This window comes from Miscanthus floridulus, chromosome 8 (assembly GCF_019320115.1).
Source record: "Miscanthus floridulus cultivar M001 chromosome 8, ASM1932011v1, whole genome shotgun sequence".
Lineage (NCBI taxonomy): Eukaryota > Viridiplantae > Streptophyta > Magnoliopsida > Poales > Poaceae > Miscanthus > Miscanthus floridulus.
This window is the reverse complement of record NC_089587.1, coordinates 144524799-144547627: the sequence shown is the minus strand read 5'-3', so window position 1 is coordinate 144547627 and position 22829 is coordinate 144524799. Positions and strand designations below refer to the sequence as shown.

Here is a 22829-nt window from a genome sequence, read left to right as displayed (position 1 = left end):
CGGGTGCACACACTGTTGTATTGTACACGACGAGACGGCGACGGGGGCCGATCTATGTATTGGCAACTTCTACTTTTCCTTTATTTATAGGCCGGCCCCTGTCTGGCTAGAGGTCTACAGCCTGCAACGTCTGCCTCAACTTTCTTCACATTTCCTTGTTTCTCGGCACATGTGCATTTGAAAGAAAGCACCACTTTGTTCATATTTCCCTCCTTTCGTTTCTTGACACATAGCATCTGAAAGAAAGCACCGCTCCGTAAGGGCACGTTCGGTTCCCATGGAATGGTGGCATGGAATGATTCCTGGCCGGCTTCCTTCTCTTTGATGAGCTGAGCTGGATTGATTCCTGGTTGAAATCCTGCTAACCGAACACGCCCTAAGGGGCAAATCCTTCCCTGGAATGATTCCAACCTGGATTGCTTGTCAAATTTATAAAAGATTTGAGCAGCTGGAACAATTCCTGGTGCATTCCTGAACAACCGAACACGGTTCAGAGAATGGGTCGCTCATGATACAGCAGCATGCAAAGTGAAGTTTTGTAGCACCAAACATATCCCAGCTTCCGGATGGTTACCTCTGTCTTTATGAAGTATTTGGTTGCATGTATCAAGGCCTCATCAGACTTGTCAATGAACGTCCATGCACTTGTGCAATGTGCAAGATGGGAGCAATACAACATTATAATGTCACAACACAAATGGACAACGATAGCGAATAAGGTAACTCTGCAGAACAGTGCCGACCTTTCTTGCTCTTACCAAACAAAGAACAAAACCCAATTACAATGTCCTGTTGACCAAAAAAAAAAACATTTACCGCAGCCCGTCCATGAAGCCACAACGTCATGTCTAGACGACCAAAACCATATACAATCTACGCCGAACCAGTACTAAACTTTGACAACTCGGAGAATGCAACCCCACCACCTGAGGTGGGATTCTCCAACAAATGCTCTTACAAGCCCCCCAAAAAATCTGATGGCCCTAACAGCAAGACGAGCAACAATCCTCGATAGAAACTTTCTTGCACAACCAAGGCAGCAACAACAGGCCACGAGGAACATGGCCGAGGTGACAGATTATCCAAGATGCTTACTCACAAGGATAGAATTTTGCGAGCCTAAAATTGTCCTACCCTTAAAGGTTGGCTAAGGCTGCAAAACTCTTTTACCAGCGACCTGCAAATCACAGGAGATTGACCAACCACCACCAATGCTATACCGGCAAAATGGCAAAACAATCAAAGGCAACCAGAAATCATTTATGAAGTCACTGTGCATTTGCCTTCTCAGATTTCTCCCTCTCAATTTCAGTTTTTCTTTCCTTGGCATGTTGTGCTATGCCACTAGCAAGCGCTTGGTAACTGAAATCCAAGGTCTGCATAAGGTTCTGGAACCTGGCAGGATCAGATGCCTGCAAACCTGTGACCAACAGCCAGCCAACTCATGAGGAACTCAGCCAGATTTTTTTTTCAAGTGAGAACAAACATCTATTAGCAAAGAACACAGTTTACCTTGGACAGTTTCTACAAAGAAAATGAAAGGGTCCACCTCATCTATTGGTGAGTGTAGCTCCTCATCATCGCTGAAGTCATCATCTGAGTCATCATCCTCATCGGCTGGTTGGAAGCCTCTAGCCTGGATCATTATAAAAATGAACGATCAAATTATCGAGCACAAGGGTCAGAAAAAATGCAGCCTCAAGAAAGAATTATATCTTTTTTCAGAAGTAACTAATGTTATCGAATAGCAAATAAGTGGCATTGTGTTACTATAATAGCTCAGGCTAGGCTAGGATTGAAAAACAGACCTCTGCAGCTAATTTCTGCAGCTGAAGACTGCTTACTTCATCCCCTTCTTCATCATCAAGACCCATCTCCTTATCGGAGTCAACTTCGTCATCGTCTTCTTCATCAGCATCAAAACCATCCATATCATCAGCACCCTCTTCATTTTGCTTCTTAGCTTCTGTGTATTCACCAGGGGAAAAAAAACACAAGCACAACTAAAAAATTAGATACTGAAGGTAAAGATCACAGAGACACAATGCGGAGAAACACGTCCATTGACAAATAACAATAAGCATAATCTAATCAAACTGGAAACAACATATAATACGCAAGCGCAAGTTCATCGACATAATCTAATAATGTGTAATGTGCATGGGTGGGTGGATTGGGGCAGGGGGCTCAGCTGAAAAGTTTAAAAAATTAAGTGCAGTACACACACACACACACACACACACACACACACACTGCACCTGCAACTTGGTCCTTGTAAGCAACAAGCAGCTCAAGTGTTGCTTTGAAGATCCGATCTAAAGCTTCTGCTGGAATCTTATCAGCTGGAAGCGCAATAAGAGAGGTCAGGCCCAAGCAGCAAACTTTCTTATCATGCTCTCTGCAAACAAAGCAATATACAACAATCCTGGTTCATCATTGGTAAACATGAAGAAACATAACCATGCAAAACAAACAATTGTACCTCTTGAAATTAACCCGTGCTCCACTCTTTTTAACTTGTTGTAGCATAGCAAACCAATGGTTAAAAATGTCAGCTGCAACCCCAAGCTTATTTAAAGTTTCAAGGGTCAGCGCAGGATTGTAGTAGAGCACATTAGCGATCTGCAAGTACCACAGGAGTTCTTAGGCACAAGCAACATAGCAGAGATAAACATGAATCAGTACACAGTGATTTTGTCCTTGTATTGCTAGTTTTAGCCCCCATTCAGTCTCCGTTTTTGCCACTGAGCAAGACCCTGATCCATCCAGGCAGCCACAAAAAGGGAAAGTGGTTTCCATCAAGTGATGAAACAGGAGCAAACCCATATATCTGACCTCAATGATATTTTTGCTGAAACATCTTTGGAGTGTAATTATCCAGTACCAAACCATATCAAGTCACATTGACAATAATGAGATGTGAGCGCAAGCTCGTGGTGTTCTGGGTTCAATCCTGCCTCGCTTCAACCTTTTTTAATTCTTTTCAGTTATCATAAAAGTAAAATGGAAAGGCCAAGATATTTCAAAAATCAAATGCGGTGTGCGAGAACCAGATCCAAGAACACCACAATCCTTCATAGGTCAAGGATCTTACCACTCAGACACCAAGTTAGCTGTGCAACATAATAGCTTATGCGCCACATTTATCTATAGTTAAACATTAGACATCCAACGTAACTAAACAAATAAGGACAGAAATCAAATACCTAAGTACAAGCATAGACCTTTTCCGTACCAAATTTTAAATCCTTGGGAAATACTATGGGAAAACAGTACCACTATATTCAGTATCGCTTAAAGTATTCAATTAACCCTATTTGTTCCTGCACTATACATGCCAACATCAGGGTACAGATAGGTAATACTCATACATGACTAGATTCCACAAGTTGAATCCAGCAGTAGGTGAATCTACTAATAATTAAACTTGATCAGAAAAATTTGGAAACCATGAGATGTAAGAAGACAGTAGCATAGCAGCCTCCCACATTATTTGCCCTCTATCTACAGTGAAGTTGGTAAAGCATTCCATACCCAGCCTCAAGCCCTCATGCTCGCAAGTCGTGAGTATCCCTATGGCCATGTTTGGTTAATCCCATCCACAATCCAAACAAGCCCTAAAGGGTTCGGTACTGCCCTCTATTAAGATAAAGCAAAAAGCCTGTGGTCAAGTTCCTTTTTCCTACCATGGCGTTGTTAGATAATGGAATACTATTAATAAGAATTGATATTTCATTCAGTATGCCATCCAAGCATTTTTTTTAGATGCAGACAGCTTGGCAAAACTAGGGGTACCCCCCATCCAGCAGCATGAATCTATCCAATACTTGCTAGTTTCTTGTGTGTTCACAAGATAAGTATGGTTTGCCATGTTTCAGTAGGTCAGGCTAACGGCTCCTTAGCCTGGAATAAGGATTCTCTCTAGCCTTTCCATGTCATCCTTCTCTTATCAGTTTGTGGAACTCAGGTAGTAGAGCCTGTTTGGTTTACGCACTGGGAAAGCTGCCTGGCCCAGGCAGCAATCCCAGGCGTCCAAATCAGTGCCTGCGGTCAGATCTAGTTGCCTGGCACAGGCAGCTTTTTCAAGGCTGCAGCCAAAGATGTGTGGGTGCACGAATCTTACAGCTATCTTGCACGTTCACAGGGGAGGAGGGGGGGGAGGGGGAGGATAATCCAGTATCAATTGGTGTTCAGTAGTTCAGTGTGTCCAGTAAACAGCTAGTAGGCTATATGTAAATATCCTTCTGTATGAGTTAATATTGAATTTCACTAGATAAATCCCATCCCCTTACTAGCCACAGTACTCAATGAGGACCAACAGTGGATAAAACTAGCAAAAACTCTCCAAAAGATTAGTACTTCTTCAGAAAAAACACATATGGCATGCTGATGTTGCATCTTACAACTCAAACATGAAGACATTCCACATGGTTTTTGTGCTCAATTAAACCGATCGGTGATGAGATAGGAAATAAAATAGTAAAATAAAATAGGAGTGTTCATGTAGCATCTTACCACTTGTACAAGGAGGCATTTCAAGTATGGTTTCTTTGCTCGACGTAACCGCTCAATTGTAATCCTGAGGTAGTGCTCAACCCACTGATCCACGGTGCCTTTGCAATTTTGAAAAACCACTTCAATGAGCTTGGGAGCAGGTTCAATATCAGAATCTTCCATGTTTTCGTCCATCATAATCTACAAGCATTGGTGCTTCTCAGCAAAAGTAGTAGCACTAGTATTGTCCAGAACATCAAAAGTTAATGGATCACTCTAAGAAAAACTTACAGATTGTAGTGCATTCCACAGGCTTTGCTGGTAATCTGGATCTTTGCATGCAAGAAAGTGATCAGTTCCCCGGGAAATGTAGTTGTCCAATGGAACAAGAATATCTGTAGTAAGGTAACCAAAAATAGCTAACGTCAAACCGTGAAAAGTCGACTAACATGAAGAGTACTTCTATTTTAAGTCTGCACTCACGGACAACAAATGCAGAAAGTAGACTACTTCTCACAATGGGAAACATGTTCACATAGAATTAGTCACTTTGTTCATCAGATAATCAGACCTCATGCTTATTTAAAAAAATCTTTTCAAGAAATAAATTTTAAAAAAATACCAAACATACAATACAACACACCAAACCAAATTAAAATGTACATGGGATGAAAACCAAAACTGAATGAACACAAAAAAAAAGTAAAAAGAGCACAACATAGTGCCAGGCCACAGAAGACTTAGTTTTAGACAATAGCTTGTAGCTACAGTGTTGAAGATTAGCTTAGTGACACCAAGAGAACCTATGTTCTGTGCAAATCTTAATAGGATAGACTTTACTACTTTCATCTGCTAACAGCAGTAACTCATGAATGAGCAAATGCAAGCCGTATTCCATGTAACTAAAACTATATCATGATGTTCATGTATAACATTACAAAAATGCCCAAAAGACAAAGCGTGCAACTACCCAATAACCATTTAATATACATCTGGGAGTGTTTAAAAAACATCAAGGAGAAGACTAGTCTATACCAGTCCTACACTAATAGGATAGCAGCCCATCTGGTTCAATACAAATGGACCAAATGAACTGTACCGCTGTATCGATGTGCTAAGCATATGGAAAGCCTGGAATATTTCTCAAAATATGACAAAGTATAAGGAATGGCACACAAGTACACAACTATAGTTGACACAACAATGATGCAAAAGCATGCAGCATGCAGCATGCGCATACAAATTATTATGACAAAAACCTTTTAGTGGGACAATAAAACAAAATACATAGTGCCACATCATAAAGTTAGACGTACTCTCAAAAAAATCTATAGCCCAGTCATTAAGCGCTTCCATCATCAGTGGCCACAAGCTCCACATGTCCAGTGAAATTGTAGGCGAGAAAAATGTCATATAGGAAACAATTTCAAGAACTTCTTCATAAACATCTGTGAGAGAATTGGAGAGATTAAGTGCATGAACAAAATAGCAATACATAATCACTAGAGCAAAATGGCAGTTCTATATCACATAACTTTATGAAACTGTTCGTTATCCTGTCTACCTCCAATTATTTCTGCATAACCATAGTAGGAACTTGAAACTTAGTGAACCTTCTAAAAGCTCAAAGAAATTCTGAAACATCTGTACAAGTTTCAATCACATCCTAAAACATAGCTACTTGTGTGCTCAACTATTGTGTAGCGAGACATACCACATAACATTAAAAAAAAAATCAGCCACTCAACTATTTGCAATAACATTGTTTAAGCAGAAATAACATTGTAGGTATTAAAATGCAATAACATCTTTTGCATCAAACCAAAAGATAATTCTATTTGTATCAGAAAGTCTGACCTGCAAACATTTCGCACACATGTTTGGTGTTTGCTAGGATAAGGATGGCCAAAAAGTAATAATATTTTTTAAAAAATATCCTTGAACAGTTTAATACCTTGGCCATCAGATGTCAACATCCTGCGCATTATAGGTAACAATGTAGGTTCTATTTGCATAAAAAGATGTGGGAGGCTGCTAATGGACTCAAGGATTGTGCTGATTGCTCGTAAGCAGCCAACAGCTGCCAAAGCACCAGAATCATCAGCTTCATCATCAGTTTCTGAACTAGCCATACATCTCCAGAAGGCAGCAGCCTATCATTTTAAAGCAGCATGTTTTATAAGATAGAAAACATTTACAGAAGAATTTATAGTATAACATTTATGGAAAAGGACCTTGGAAAGAACATACCAAATTCTGGCACAAACCTAGCGCATAAGGTGCCATCTCTTCACCAAATTTGTCAACAATGGTTTCTAAGGTGAACACAAGATCCTCATTCTCAACTTCATTCATCAGCTTAAAAAATTCTGTTTAACAGACATGATAGCCAGAAGATTAATTTATAATCAAATTACTAGACTAAACAGAACTAAAACTGAGTATATGAGATGTGACTTCGGCACTACTACTCGGGAGGAGGAAGATATTAGTTTGGAAGGTCAAGTAATGCCTAGGAAGGATACCTTTCGATATTTAGGATCAATGCTACAGAGAGACGGGGATATTGATGAAGATGTTAGCCATAGAATCAAAGCAGGGTTGGATAAAGTGGCGCCAAGCATCTGGTGTCCTATGTGACAAAAGGGTACCACAGAAGCTAAAAGGTAAGTTTTATAGGATGGCGATTAGACCTGCTATGTTGTATGATGCAGAATGTTGGCCTACGAAAAGACGACATGTTCAACAGATAAGTGTCGCGGAAATGCGTATGTTGCGTTGGATTTACGGTCATACAAGAAGGGATCGCATTCGGAACGATGATATACATGATAGATTAGGGGTAGCACCAATTGAAGAAAAGCTTGTCCAACACCGGTTGAGATGGTTTGGACATGTCCAACGAAGACCTCCAGAGGCACCGGTGCATAGTGGAATCCTAAGCCAGGATAGTAACGTGAAGAGAGGCAGATGAAGACCGAAGTTGACTTGGGTAGAGGCAATAAAAGGAGACTTGAAAGGATGGAATATACCCAAAGACTTAGCCTTAGATAGGAGTGCTTGGAAAACAGCTATTCACGTGCCTGAACCTTGATTGCTTCTACTGGGTTTCAACTCTAGCCTACCCCAACTTGTTTGGGACTTAAATGCTTTGTTGTTGTTGTTGTTGTTGTTGTACTAGACTAAACAGATATGTTAATCCAGAAGATTAATTTATCATCAATTTACTAGACCAAGGTAACAATTTTCATACCGTCAAGGAGCTGAGGAAGTATAGGTCGAATCTCATTTAAATCTGCAGAGATAAAATTATAATCATTATCTGAACTGGTGTCCACAATTTAGAACTAGAGATACCAGATAATTACCTTTGCAGGCTTCAACAAAAGAACGAAGTGCAAAGACTGAATCAACCCTCACAGGAAGATCTGGATCGCGCATTCCCGAAACTATACAATGCATAGCCAGACGAAAATTGTTCGGGTCTGAAAAGTTGATATGGGCATACTGCCCAGCAACCCATGCTGCCTATAAGATTCAATATATCACATCATTACTGTAAAATAGAATTAATGAGATAGAAATTAATAACGACAAGACCTAGATCATATTTGAAGGTCCCAGGAAGGAAACACCAACCTAGCACCTACTACTGATATAAAAATACATCAAATGCTTTCATTTCATTAATGTACACCGGGCAATTCTGTTCATTTGATCAATAGTTTTATTGAATAACGACACTTACAACTAATACGTCCACTGAAAAAGGGAATAATGGTAAGTTTGTGTCAATGAAATATGGGTGTTTAATATTTGGTACTCCCTACAATCATTTTTATGGTATGCATATATTTCACAATTCAAACTTCAGAATTTTTTATCCAACAACTAACTAGCATTTTTTTGTTATACAATTATTGGTACCATGGGACTCACATTTGGAAGAGGTAACCAGTTTTTTTTAAAAAAAATGATTTTATTGTCACGAGCAGCATGCTATATTATAAGATAAATCAAATGTGAAAGTATAGTACCAAATCAAACTGCATTTTGAAATGGAGTAATCAGTATGGAAAATTGTAGATTTAGTGTACTTCATGGTAATCTAACTTAATCTTCTATATCATTATTGACCATTGAAGAGCTATTATATTTTACAAAAATCGTCAAAGAACATGAATAAAGCATTAACAATACTTATTCACAGTAAGTACATAAGCAGTAAAAAATAAGTAGGCAAAACAAATTTCTAGAGCATTCCACCTTTGCTCGCAAGTGTCCAACACGACTGTTGAATTCAGGAAAGACATGCTGGACCAGCATTCTCTCAAGCTCCGATTTATATGGATCGGTTTGCTTCAGTTTATCGCAGAGTGTCCCAATAGCGAGAAGAGCGCCATCTTTTTGGCGATATGGCTTAAGATCAGCAGATGCCTCATCATACCTGTTAAGTATATCATCAATTAGAAACAATGTTGGAAATAGTGGGCTATGAAATTTAGCGTGGCTTGCTCAACCCGCTACGGCAGATATAGCGGCCGCTAAGCCATTTAGCGTTTTGGGAAATAAATGCAATTTACAGGCAAGAACAGCTATTATTATTCACATAACACGAGATAAAGTAGGTAGAATAAAAGTACTGGTCAGCAGCCCAATACATAAGCAAACGCCAACCAGACAATCAAATGCTAGTTGCTTACATTCTTAACTTAACAGGAATCTGTTTAGGGCCTTTAAATAAAGAGCCCACTAGACGGTTTAGCGCCTCTAAATAAATAGCCCACAAGGCGATTTAGCACAGCTATTGGGTGATATAGCTCTGTAGCAGCCATCCGGTAGCAGCAATTTCACAGAAAAAAAAAGGCGTACAGAGGGGCTCCAACCGCTATAGCAGCGCTACAACACCGCTATAGCCTACTATTTTCAACATTGACTAGGAAGTCCATGGAAGTTAATGGTTACAAGTTCATAGGCCATACCTCCTAAATATATCCACAATGAAATGGATGAACTTTTGGAGATTGTTTTTCCCTCGCTTTCTAACCAATTCACTCACGAAGTCCATTGCAGCTGTTCGGGGACTGTACAAATCTTCGATAATATCTGTAAATATGAAATACACCAATGGGTAATCTGGTTACACTGCTGAACTGAGACAAAAACAAGGACCACATGATTCTTATCAGTAATAACACATTCTAATTGAGATAGATATACAGAAATCAGTAAATTCACCATAGCCCTTGCGAACATATTCATGAGGATCTTCATCCCATAACTTTTGGTCATTGTCATTGAAGCACATAAGAGGAAAAATTATCTCAAAAAGAAGTATATCAATCTGAGGCTGCATCATCTGATACATACTGTTCTTTGTAACACTGCAAGATGCAAACAAAAAAAATACTGATAAGCATTTCTACAATAGCCAAGTTGGATGACTCGTAAACAAGGGATATCATAACTTGAGTTTGGCAAAAAAAAACAAATTGTTGATTAGCATATTTTAAGTGTGCACCAGAATTTTTCAAAATATTCACCAAGTCTTTTATAGCTTTTGGATTTGGATAGTATCCCATACAGTAAGCTTTGAAGACAAGACCATGCACGATTAGTTGGGCGAAACAAAACATTCTCTAGTCAAAAGCTACATGTTATGTCCAAACGCCATCCAAGTCAACTATTATCATGATGTGCCCTACTTCAGTAAGGACAAAAAAAATACAAACTAAATAAATACAGTAATGGAACATATGTTCCTGGGATTTACTACCAGAAGAGCCAGGATCAACCAGCAGCCATGCATATTGCACACAAAGGCACAGCAGGTGTAGCCAATACCAAAACAGCTCAAACCTAGTCAACTTATGTGCTTATGGCTCTGGTAGTTGTAGGGCTTTATAAGATTTTATAATTATGTAGTTGTTAGCATTTGCTACTCAGATAACCAGATGACTATGTTTGGCAAGCCAACCTAATATGGGCTGACACCATTCTATGAGTTCAAGCAATAACAAAGCACTTTTCCTCCTTCATTTTCGCTCATTGTGCCACCAGCACCTTTCATCCTTGGCCACAGTGGCACCTGGATACGTCCTTGGCGACATTGGCGCCTGGATAACAAGGTCCAGAAGCAACACAAAGAAAGTCTGTCGCAGCACCTATGCCACACAATATTTGAGATTGGCTGAAATCATTTGCTAACAACAACAACAAAGCCTTTAAGTCCCAAACAAGTTGGGGTAGGCTAGAGTTGAAACCCAGCAGAAGCAATCAAGGTTCAGGCACGTGAATAACTGTTTTCCAAGCACTCCTATCTAAGGCTAAGTCTTTGGGTATATTCCATCCTTTCAAGTTTCCTTTTATTGCCTCTACCCAAGTCAACTTCGGTCTTCCTCTGCCACTCTTCACATCTGGCTTAGGATTCCACTACGCACTGGTGCCTCTAGAGGTCTCCGTTGGACATGTCCAAACCATCTCAACCGGTGCTGGACAAGCTTTTCTTCAATTGGTGCTACCCCTAATCTATCACGTATATCATCGTTCCGAACTCGATCCCTTCTTGTATGACCGCAAATCCAACGCAAAATTTAGTTTGATACAAGACAAAGAAAATAAAGGATGATGCAGATGATGTGAGATGCTAGCATCACAAAAGACCACTTTACAAGCACAAAATGTCTTATCATTACTATCAAGACACACCTGTTAGTCAGATACTGAAGAACAAGATTGACGACCCTATCCGGCAAGTAGTCACCACTACGAATTGCATTCAGCAGCTGCATGTGACATGCCAATATTTTCCCTGCATAAGTCTTCTGAAACATTTGAGCAAAAGCTTTACTCTCTGGCTTCTGAAGCTTCAGATCACCAAATCTGTACACAATTAATAAAAGGTCAACACACAGAGTGACTACTGATTACCCAAGATAAAGTTTGTTACATGCCAATCCAAGACTGACCTGGTGTAGAGACGGTTCAGGATATGGATAGTCCATTTCTTAACTTTCCACCAGGCCCAAGATTTCCTAATCTCAGGATCTATCGGTTGGCCTTCCACAGGAACTGGCCTTTCCAACAAGTTTATAAACAGAACCATCCATGCATTGAAGACATTTGGATCAAATAGTTGCTTCGGAATCTCCAACTGGAGAAGCAAAGAACAAATGAGGAAAACAATTAGAGATGTCTGGAAAAATTATGCAAAACAATAACCATAATAATAAGTTTGATTATAGAGTACAGAACATACATAAATTGAAGACCAAAATATTTTACATATCAACTTGATTAAATCAGCAACTTCAATTGGCGGATTGACAATCTGAACCAATTTGCTAAAAATGCTTAGTAGACGAGGAAATGTCTCCTCTACAATGCGATATAATGGTATCCTCTCATCCTCAGACTTGAACCTTCAAAATAAAAAGGAGACAAGAGAGAATGTTACAACCAATATAGCATACAAATAAAAGAAGTGGTGATTTCATCCTGGATGGCAAGACAACACAGAACACTAGTAGCAAGCCTGGATTTGGGTCACCAGTTGCTTGCTGTTACTCTATTACTCTTACAGAAAGGTAAAGGGCTCTGTTTCGAAGGGCAGTGCTAAGATGCCTAGGCACTGACTGGAGTAGCAACACCTCACCTAGCACCTAGGCATTTTGTATAAGCCATTTTCCCGCCTAGAGTGGTTTCTGCCTTTCTGGCTTGATCTATGTATGAAAGTAGGACAAATTGGACAATAGTAAGATTAACTCTGATCTTGGAACTCATGGTTGCATAACAATGACAAAATCTCAGATTTAATACGATAAACTTCCTCTATTTGAAATAGTTACTCCCTTCGTTCCAAATTATAAGACATTTTGGCTTTTCTAGATACATTGCTTTTGATATGCACTTAGATATACACTATGTCTAGATACATAGTAAAAGAAATGTATCTAGAAAAGCTAAAACGTCTTATAATTTGGAACGGAGGGAGTAAGTCTCCCCAACTGGAAAGAAGTATAACCCCCCAGAAATTCCTAGGCAATGTCTAGGGAGTTCCTAGACACTAGTCAGGCCTCAGAGTCTGAGTGCATGGCGACTAGTACCTAGCACTTTTTGAAACATTGGTAAAGAGTGATATAACTACATTACAGGTCTGCAACCAAATCTCAACTTTGAACCATGGTCTCATCAAGTGGTAAGGCCACAGAATCACTGTAGAAACTTGGTTGCCTTGAACAGGGCAAAACCAGGTCAAAACTAAAGGTTTCTGGTTTGAACAGTTGATATCTAAAGGGTTTGACCCACAAAATATACCCACAATGGTAAAATTCCACAGGATGCACGCATTCCCAGACCTGAACATGGAACCTATAGACGCAAAAATCAACAATGAATATGCGCAACGCTCATCAAGTGCAGATTTGTTTTTTATGGGTTTATGTGGAAAAATACGCATACATATACAAATAAAACAGGAGTACTCTACTACAGCTTATTGCTATTCTTGAGCTATCAAACATGATTATAACTCTAGAACATAGAGACTCAAATTCATGTGCTCAGATATGAATCTCTTATCATGTTATTACTTTCTATGGTATCAAGACCTCAAGGAGGACCAGTATGGTAACTTGCAATAAAGAAACCCATTTTGAGTCTTGGCCTCTTGGAAGTTAGGAAATGTGCAGTACAAGTTTGAAGTTTAAACAGAATAACCATACAAGAAGGCAGATAATGCAAGGCAGGTCAAATTGATGGTTTAGTAAACATTCTGATGAGACTGGAGACAAAACAAAATGCATCAACGAGTAACATAACAATGGGCAAAATAAGAATGAAGTCTAGAAAACAAACAAAAACAGAGCAGAAATAGAAAGCCATACAGATACTTACTCATATTTTCTGGTAAGAACCCTTAGGACATATAAAGCACCAAAAATTTGATTCTGTAAGTCTAAGTTGTGTGAAACCCAATGAAGGAGACTTGGCCACTGTTCAGGATAATCAGAATGAATTATTGTTTTGATACTTTCGCCAAGCTGGGCTCTACAAATAACCAGAAAAATGTTAAAGGGATGCTTTCATAAATGACAACACAGAATCATAACATTTCCACCACGAGATGGCAGACTCTCAACTTCATCAAAAGAGAGATGTTAAGGATGGTATTACAATATTAGTGTCTAAAAACATTTGAATTGATATTTTTACTAAATAATTAACCCATAAAGCCTAAAGAGAATGGACCGAACAGGTATGAACCAAATGATATGTCAAGATTTTTGTACCTGCTGCTTCACTTGCAATCAAATAGACAAACAAAGAATACTCAAAACAGCAATTCTCCATATCTCATTAAGCACAATCATTATCATGTAAGGGAGGAAATGAAATAAAAAGTTGCTGTGCTAATTATGAACCAAGTTGGCACTACACATTTTGTAGCCATTCCACCAGTTAATTAGGGGGAAATTTAGGGTACAAATAAGTATTTATATTTACCTTAACAAAGGGGGCACTTGAACAATAAAACCAAGTATGTTTTCACGAACCATGGCCTTGTCACTTTCTAAAACTTTCGGGGACTCATCTACAGAAACAAAAAAAAACAAATTAATTCGAGTTAGCAGGGCATAAGCAAATTCAATGGTATACTAATAACCTTTGCATACCTGGATCATTAGGAGACCAGTTCTTCGCAATAAAATTCTTGAAATGAATGCTTGCAACCTGTCGTACAGCCATATCACAACTTCCATCAACAATGATCTGTAACAATCTCACCAAATGCTGTGGTGTGTACTGGAACTGCAGAAATTGGAGAAATATCAACTTAGTTACGTGCTCAAAAGACAAGAAAAAACAGCAAGTAATAGCAAGAACTAGAGATTGAAGCACTCATTGTGACTGTGACGTACTATCCACAATAAACAAGGAACACATACTGAAATACCCCTAGAATACAACATACATTGCTCATATCAATTTTATACCCATTTTTCACTAAAATGAATGACACATGATGCAGTAAAAAAAAAAGGGCGTACCCAGTGCAGAGAGCTCCCGCTCTGTGCGGGGTCTGAGGAAGGGTGTTAGTGGCAAGCCTTACCCTCGCCTGTGCAATGCGAGGAGACCACGACTCGAACCCGGGACATTCCGGTCACAGGCGGTAAGACTCTACCGCTTGCACCAGGCCCGCCCTTCACACATGATGCAGTAAAGGTGAAAAAAAAGGCAAATTGAGAAGAGAGTTCTCTCTGGCATGAACTCACACACAAAAAAGGGCATTTGATCGTTTATTGGTATCCTAATGCAATAGTCCATGGAAAAACACAGTAGATCGCATTTCCATCTTCAAATGAACTCACAGACCAAAAAAAAAAACTTTAATCCTCTCTCATTATACTCAGATTTGTACCACTGGCTGTCCTACTTTTAACTCATTAGTGTTGTACCCCTCCACAATAAATTTAAGCTAACAGTTCCAGCATCCATGTCAGTTTTGGAACAAGAGAGGCAATGAAATCACAAGGGATTATGAAATGGAGATATGTAACATGACAAATGGGAGGTCTTGCACAGGGGCAGGGGCCACTAACCAGGCATATCAGTTCATAATGCAGCAGCTTTGGTTTAGGTATTACAACAGTTTTGTATTTTGTTTCGTTATCCTTGGACCTCTGTGTCTATCTATTTGGCTCTGATTCAACAATATAAGGATACCATTGATATCATTTCCTATGTAGTCTAATCTTCAAGTTTCACCTTCAGGAATGGAAACTGTCCCTCCTCAAAAAGTACCATTTACCCTGAAATGATTCAAGTATCATGAGTTCATGACACAGCCAACACCTAGCATTCCACCAATGAGTTATAACTCCGCTACAAGTCAGCTTTGAGGCTAGACGGGCCATCACAGTGGACATGAGGGCATTATCATGACACGTCAAGTGGTGTTCTACCCACCAAATCGATATTTGTTTGTGCAATTAGGAAATCTACATCCTCCATATTGATCAATGATTGAATGCAGGCGCTATTTGAAGTGAAAACCACAGAAAGGGTACTAGATCAGTAGGCACCGTTGCTCATATCAACAGACAGAAGATCAAGAGGAAAGCTTTCCCTTGATACCTCGCTACAGCTCAGAGCTCACTATGTTGGCTGCCAGAGGGCAGCTTGGCCAATAGGCCGCTTGGATTGTATTGCAAAAATGACTTAGAGATACAAAGATGCTAACCACTGCATATATAGGCAAGTGGTGTACCTACTCCTTAGCATATTCTAACTGCATAAAGTAGATGCTATGATTCCTACTTGGTTGCCAAGGCACCATGATCAACTTGGTTGCCAAGGAAACACATTACAGTGAATAGTAAATATCTATAGCAGGTAACATGAAAAACAAGAACACTAGGCTAACTACTGACAATTCTCCCCTTTAGCCTTGTGGTCCTTGGAAGTGATATGCTTGAGCCCAATTCTTCCCCTCATCTCTTCAAATTTTGATCTTCCAAGAGACTTGGTTAGAATGTCAGCCAGCTGATTAGTGGTGGATATGTGATCAGCCTTGATACTTCCATCTTCCAAGCAGTTTCTAATGAAATGGTACTTGATTCTGATGTGTTTACTGCGCTCATGAAAGACTGGATTCTTGGCTAGAGCAAGTGCAGACTTACTGTCAACCTTCAGTTCGACCACTTCCACATTCCTTCCAAGGAGATCTGCTAGCAACCTGGATAGCCAAATAGCTTGTTTTGCAGCTGTGGTAGTGGCAATGTACTCAGCTTCACAACTAGATAGAGCTACCACCTTCTGCTTCACAGACTGCCAGCATACAAGATTGCTTCCCAGGAAGAACAGAGTGCCGCTAGTGCTTTTGCTGGTATCAATGTCCCCAGCCAAGTCACTGTCGCAGTATCCAACAAACCTTGCTCTCCCTGGAGCTTTAGTGTAGTGAAGTCCGAATTCCAGAGTACCAGCCACATATCTCAGGATGCGCTTGATGGCAGCTTGGTGCTCTGCTGTTGGTCTCTCCATGAATCGACTGACAAAGCCAACTGAGAAGGCTAAGTCAGGTCTTGTGTGGACCAAGTATCGCAGGCTGCCCACCAATCTTCTGTATTGGGTAGGATCAACTTCTTCAGCCGTGCTCTGCCTGCTCAACCTCAGCCGCTCCTCCATTGGTGTATGGGCAGGGTTGCAGGCATCCATGCCTCCTAGCTCAAGGATCCTCTTGGCATAATGGGTCTGCCTCAGAGTGATCCCAGCTGAATCTTGATGTACTTCGACTCCCAGGTAGAAAGACAGAAGGCCGAGGTCGCTCATGTCGAAGACCTTCTTCATCTGAGCCTTGAAACCTTCTATGGCTTGAGTGCTGGCACCGGTGATGATCAAATCATCAACATAGACACCGATCAGCAGCAGCTCCTCCCCTGTTCCCCGCCTGTACATCGCAGCTTCATGGTCGCTTTGCTGGAAACCCATCTCCTTGAGGGTGGCATCCAGCTTGGCGTTCCAAGCTCGAGGAGCCTGCCGTAGGCCATACAGAGCCTTGCGCAGACGGTACACCATCTTCTCCTTCCCGGCGACTGTGAAGCCAGACGGCTGCTTCACATACACCTCCTCCTTGAGGTCGCCGTTGAGGAAAGCAGATTTGACGTCCATGTGGTGGACGCGCCATCCTTCTTGGGCTGCCAGCGCGAGGAGAACTCGGACGGATTCCATGCGCGCCACGGGAGCAAACGCGTCGTCGAAGTCGATCCCTTCCTGCTGGACGAAGCCCCGCGCCACCAAACGCGCCTTGTACTGGGTCACCACGCCCCGCTCGTCCTTCTTGAGCTTGTAGACCCACTTCAGAGTGATGGGCCGATGACCGGGAGGAAGCTCCACAAGTTCCCAAGTGCAGTTCTGCTCAACTGCCTTGATCTCCTGCTCCATGGCGGCCTGCCAGGCAGGATCGCCTTCAGCCTCCGTGAAGTTGGCCGGCTCGCCGGCGTGCGTGAGATGAAGCTCGGCGAAGAGACGTGAAGCCGGCAGCGGTGTGGGTGCGTCCCCGATGATGTTGGGCATGGTACGGTACCGCAGCTGCTCGCCACCGTAGGAGGCATCAAGGCGATTGTCGTCGTCCTCGAGCGGTGACGCGAACTCAACTGGGTCCGCCTGCTCGGTTTCTGCTGCTGGTGAAGCAGAGGAAGCCGGTGAAGCAGAGGAAGCTTGTGGATCATGCTCCCCTGGAGCTGGTGACGGCGTGTGCGGCGGAGCTCCGTCTGTGTCGACTCCCCAGAACTCGATGTCGAAGTCACTAGAGGCGGAAGCAGACGTCCCGGCGGCCGAATTGGACCAATCCCAGCCGCGCCCTTCATCAAACACCACGTCGCGGCTCACCTTCACGCGTCCCGTCGCCGGATCGAGGACCCGATAGGCCTTGGCGCCCTCGGCGTAGCCGATGAAGACCCCAGCCTTGCCGCGGTCGTCGAGCTTGCGCAGGTGCCCGAGCTCCCTTGTGTAGGCGACGCAGCCGAATGTACGCAGGTAGCTCACCGCCGGTGCTCGTCCGTGCCAGGCTTCATGGGGGGTCTTGCCTTGCAAGCTTCTTGTCGGCGCGCGGTTGAGCAGATGCACCGCCGTCATTACCGCCTCCCCCCAGAATTTGGCCGGCATGGACCTCTGCTTCAGAAGCGCGCGCGCGGTCGCCACGACCGTCTGATTGCGCCGTTCCACAACACCGTTTTGCTGCGGTGAGTGTGGTGCAGAGTAGTGCCGCTTGACTCCTTCGGCGGCGAAGTACTGCGCCAGCTCGCCGACGGTGAACTCTCCTCCATTGTCGGTCCGCAGTACCTTGAGCTCACGGCCGGTCTCCTTCTCTGCTTCGGCCTTCACCCGCTTCACGGCATCCGCAGCAGCATCCTTGGTCGGCAGAAGCACCGCCCACATGAAGCGGGTGGCGTCGTCCACCATCAGCAAGAAGTAGCGGCGCCCTCCTGGCGTCGCCGGCGTCACCGGCCCACATAGGTCGCCGTGGACGAGGTCCAAGGGCGCCTGCGCGCGGTACTGCGCCTGCTGCGGAAATGGCTTGCGGCGGAGCTTGGTAGTGACGCAGGTGTCGCAGACTTGCTCCGCATGCTTGATCACCGGCATCCCCCTCACCATCTCCTTCTTGCCGAGCTGGTGCAGCGCCTCGAAGCTGAGATGCCCGTAGCGCTCATGCCACCTCCATGACTCGTCCTCTTTCGTAGCGGCAAGACATACCGGCCGCGCGGCCTCCAAGTGCAGGACGTACAGCCGACTGGGCCCGCGATGTACCTTGGCGAGAAGACGACTACGCCGGTCCCAGATGCGGAGCACTCCATGATCAATCTCCACCCTGGAGCCTCCTTCGTCGAGCTGCCCCAAACTCATGATCGAGTTCCGGAGCGCTGGGATGTAGAAGACGCCGTGGAGGACGCGCTGATCTCCGTTTTTGGCCTCGAAGACGATGGAGCCGGTCCCCTTGATTTCCACTCGAGACGAGTCGCCGAAACGCACCGTGCCGCGCGCCGTGGTGTCGAGCTCGGCGAAGAGCTCCCGGCGGCCGGTCATGTGATGCGTGGCCCCGCTGTCGAGGTACCATCCGTCGAGCGCCTCCTCGTTGGCGCTGGTGTTGAGGAAGACACGCGCGCGCGGCTCGTTGATGTCGAGGGAGACCGTGGCCTTGGAGCAGACGGCTTCGTCCTTCTCGTCAAGCTTGAGGAAGCCATGGGCGAAAAACAGAGCACCATCATCGTCCTCTGCTTCTGCGACGTGAGCAGCACCGCCACGCCCTCCACCACGCCCTCCACCTCGATCACCTCCAACACGGTTGCCTCCTCCGCGTTGGTTGCCACCGCCGCCACCGCGGTCACCACCACCACGGCGCGGCTGGCGGCAGTCGCGCGCCCAGTGGCCGCGATCACCACAGTTGAGGCAGGTGTCGTCGTTTACCCCGCGATCGTCGCCACCGCGATTTCCCTTCCCGCGCTGCTTCTTGCCGCCGCGTGGACGACGTCGTGGTTCCTTGCCCGACGCGGAATCGGCAGCCTCCTCCTTCTCCTTGGCACGCCACTGCTCCCTTGTCAGCAGCAGTCCACCGATGGCGGCCGGTTCCGCGTCCAACGCTTCCATGTCGTCTACCGTCTTCAAGCGTCCAGACACCTCCTCGATGGTGAGGTCCTGGAAGTCCAGAAGCGTCTCGATGGCGATCCGGAGCTGAGCGTACTTTGGCGGCACGGCGCGCAGGAGTCTCTCCACCGCGCGCTCTTCATCGATGTCGTTGTCGCCGTGGAGAAGAAGCTGCTGCTTCAGGGCCATCAAGCGAAGGGTGAAGTCCTCGATCTGCTCTCCTGGACGAAAGGCGAGCTTCTCCCAGTCGCTGCGGAGTCGCTGGAGCGTGGCGCGGCGCACTCGATCGACTCCGATCCGCGCGGCGGCGATGGAGTCCCAGGCCTCCTTGGCCGATCCCTTCTCGGACAGCGGCATCTGCATCTCCTGTGGCACAGCGGCGATGATCGCCTCCACCGTGCGCCTGTCCTCATGGTATGGCAGGTCCTGGTACTCGATCGCATCCCAGAGTTGCCGCGCCTGGAGCTTCAGCTTCATGATCGAGGCCCACTCATGGTAATTTGTCTTGTTGAGCATCGGCCAGGTGGAACTTGCGCCAGAGTCCTTGTACACGGTCTGGATCACCGGCGAGCGGCCCCTGGCCCGTCCGCGGCGGCGATCCTGATCCCGATCGGGCGACCGCGTCTGCCTGCGCTCGCGCTCCGGACTCCTCCGCGGAAACGGGCGGCGATCACGCTGCGGATCCTCCTCCACCAACTCTCGACGCAGAGCCGCGGCCGTGGCGGCTGCGTTCCGAGCTGCTGCTGCTGCGGCCTCCGCGGCCTGCTGCGCCTGCGCGGCTGCGGCCTCTGCCGCGGCCAGACGCTGCGCCCGGTGCTCGGCGGCGGCGGCTGCTGCTGCTGCTCTCTCTGCGGAGGTGGCCATGCTATTCCCTATCTCTCAACCGGCTCTAGATACCAATTGTTGGCTGCCAGAGGGCAGCTTGGCCAACAGGCCGCTTGGATTGTATTGCAAAAATGACTTAGAGATACAAAGATGCTAACCACTGCATATATAGGCAAGTGGTGTACCTACTCCTTAGCATATTCTAACTGCATAAAGCAGATGCTATGATTCCTACTTGGTTGCCAAGGCACCATGATCAACTTGGTTGCCAAGGAAACACATTACAGTGAATAGTAAATATCTATAGCAGGTAACATGAAAAACAAGAACACTAGGCTAACTACTGACACACTACATGGCCAGCATCCACACAGCCTCCCCAGTTGCCCACTGCTATTGCTATCTAACACAAGCTCAGTCAATATTGAAATGAAATCATGTCAACATCATGGCCTCTTGTTGTTGTATAGGATTACAAATTGTACTTCAAACAGCCAGGGATATGTTGTCAAACAAGGGTGTCCAGAAGTTGTCATGTACAGAGGCCCAAACAAGCTAAAACTAATTCACAGCATATGGTAACCGTGATAATTGTGTGCCACCGAATGTTAGTGAAATTCTCAAATTGCCACTAGAAAAGTTATGGTCCCTCCTAAACCATCACCTCATCTTGTTTATTGCCTTGTGCACTGCTGTCATAATGTGAGTTGACGGCAGTACACAGATGGGACAAAAAACTGAATCCTTGATTCTTTGTGTGTCACCTACTAACAACTCCATTATGATGGAGGTGGCACGTAAGGGTTAAAGAAGCTGAATTGGAGTAATAGGGGTGGCCTTCACTTTTTAATGCCAAATCAAAACATTTGATCACACACAGAAAATTAACTCTGAGAAGATTGTGTTCATCCTTCTAAATTACCATTCAAAAGCCATTCATATTTCTAAATTACCATGAACTGATCATGGCACTGTAGAAAAGGCATCAACTTTACTTAAAATGCTCATAAAAAAAATCAAGGACTGAGCACACAACACTCAGTGCACCATCTTGACCAAAATATGTTACACAAGTATTATGACTGGAAGCTTTTAAGCCAATCCAATCAGCTGCCCAAAAAAAAGAATATGACTTGTGGTAAATGTACTATTAAATGGAAAATTGGAACAACCACCAAAAGTTAGCACCCTAACCCCAGCTTTAATCCTTCGCAGCTGCCAAACAGAATTTGTAATCACGAAAACAGTAAAACATTAGTACGGATTGCCAAAATGACACCTTGATACGATTGTGATCGACTATGTAGCACATTTGAATATGTTGACCCGCTAACATGTCTGCTCGAACAGTTAATCGAGCCACCAACTTTTTGGCATCGCTCACACGGAGTAACTGGTATTACTGTAGGAGACCCATGACAACTTAATGAACCTAACAACTCAAACCCGCTGCGACAGTACAGGCAGTACCAAATTACCGCAGTTGCAACAGTGAAACTTACACAAGTACCGAGCACGACACGACGAAAACACACACACGAACCCTGTACATCAGAATAATCAGAGCGCAATGACGCGGACTCCAAAGGCCCCCTAGAAAAAAACCGAGCGCTCTAAGTATCGAGCTCCCAGATTCGCGCGCATCGAGGCCCCAGATTCGCAAGCGGATCACCGCGTATTCGGAACCAAACACCCAGTTAACGACTCGCGATCAAACAGTGCCAAGACGCCCTCAAAGGGGATTGGATACAGAGGAGGAGCCGAGGTCCACCATCGGGTGACGAGACTATGGGAGGCGGCGAGGCGCTCACCTGGTTGAGGCTCTCCTCTGCAGCCTTGCGCTCCTCAGGAACGTGGCTGAGGGCGTCGCGCAGCACGACGGCGAGGCTTGGCAGATCCATGTCCACCAGCGCCAGCGGCTGCGGCTGCGGGTTGTGCCGCAAAGAGACTGGAGGGCGGAGGCGGAGACCAAGGGGGGCAACCTAGCTCGGGGAGCAGGACTCAGGCTCGGGCTCCGCCGCCGCCGCGAGGGGACGGGGGTGGAGAGCACTGAGTGGGCCGCGCGGGCGTGGGGGTGTCGGTCTCTCCTTTTTGGCGTCGCGAGGTCTTCGGGAAGGGGGCGTGCGGGAGAGAGGGGCAGGGGATCAAAACGTATTTAACCCTAGGGTTTGGTCAGGGTGCGGCGCGAGGGGGTGGGTTGGTGACCATGGGATGTTACGCTGACAGATCGGGCCCAGCAGTCAGGGGATCCTCTGTGCCTGACTGACCGGCCGTGCTGGCGGCTGCAGCTGCCAGGTGGGGCCACCTGCAGGGGCGAGCGCAGAGCCGCAGACAGCTGGTTACAGCGTCGCCTCTATCATTTCTCTCGT

At 44.8% G+C, this 22829-nt stretch overlaps 1 protein-coding gene across 1 annotated transcript; it reads right to left on the bottom strand.

The window, feature by feature from the left end:
- Positions 1-997: 997 nt before the first annotated feature.
- On the bottom strand, positions 998-22587 carry LOC136477324 (importin beta-like SAD2). Its single transcript, XM_066475452.1, has 22 exons — positions 22272-22587; positions 14169-14304; positions 13999-14086; positions 13390-13542; positions 11753-11915; positions 11463-11647; positions 11203-11376; positions 9733-9878; positions 9477-9600; positions 8761-8941; positions 7863-8022; positions 7748-7789; positions 6745-6863; positions 6449-6647; positions 5811-5942; positions 4786-4889; positions 4516-4695; positions 2483-2622; positions 2259-2398; positions 1809-1966; positions 1513-1636; positions 998-1420 (listed from the first exon to the last, which is right to left on the bottom strand). Exons 1-22 carry the CDS (start codon positions 22359-22361, stop codon positions 1269-1271), a joined length of 3090 nt encoding a protein of 1029 aa, XP_066331549.1. The 5' UTR covers positions 22362-22587; the 3' UTR covers positions 998-1268.
- Positions 22588-22829: the final 242 nt, after the last annotated feature.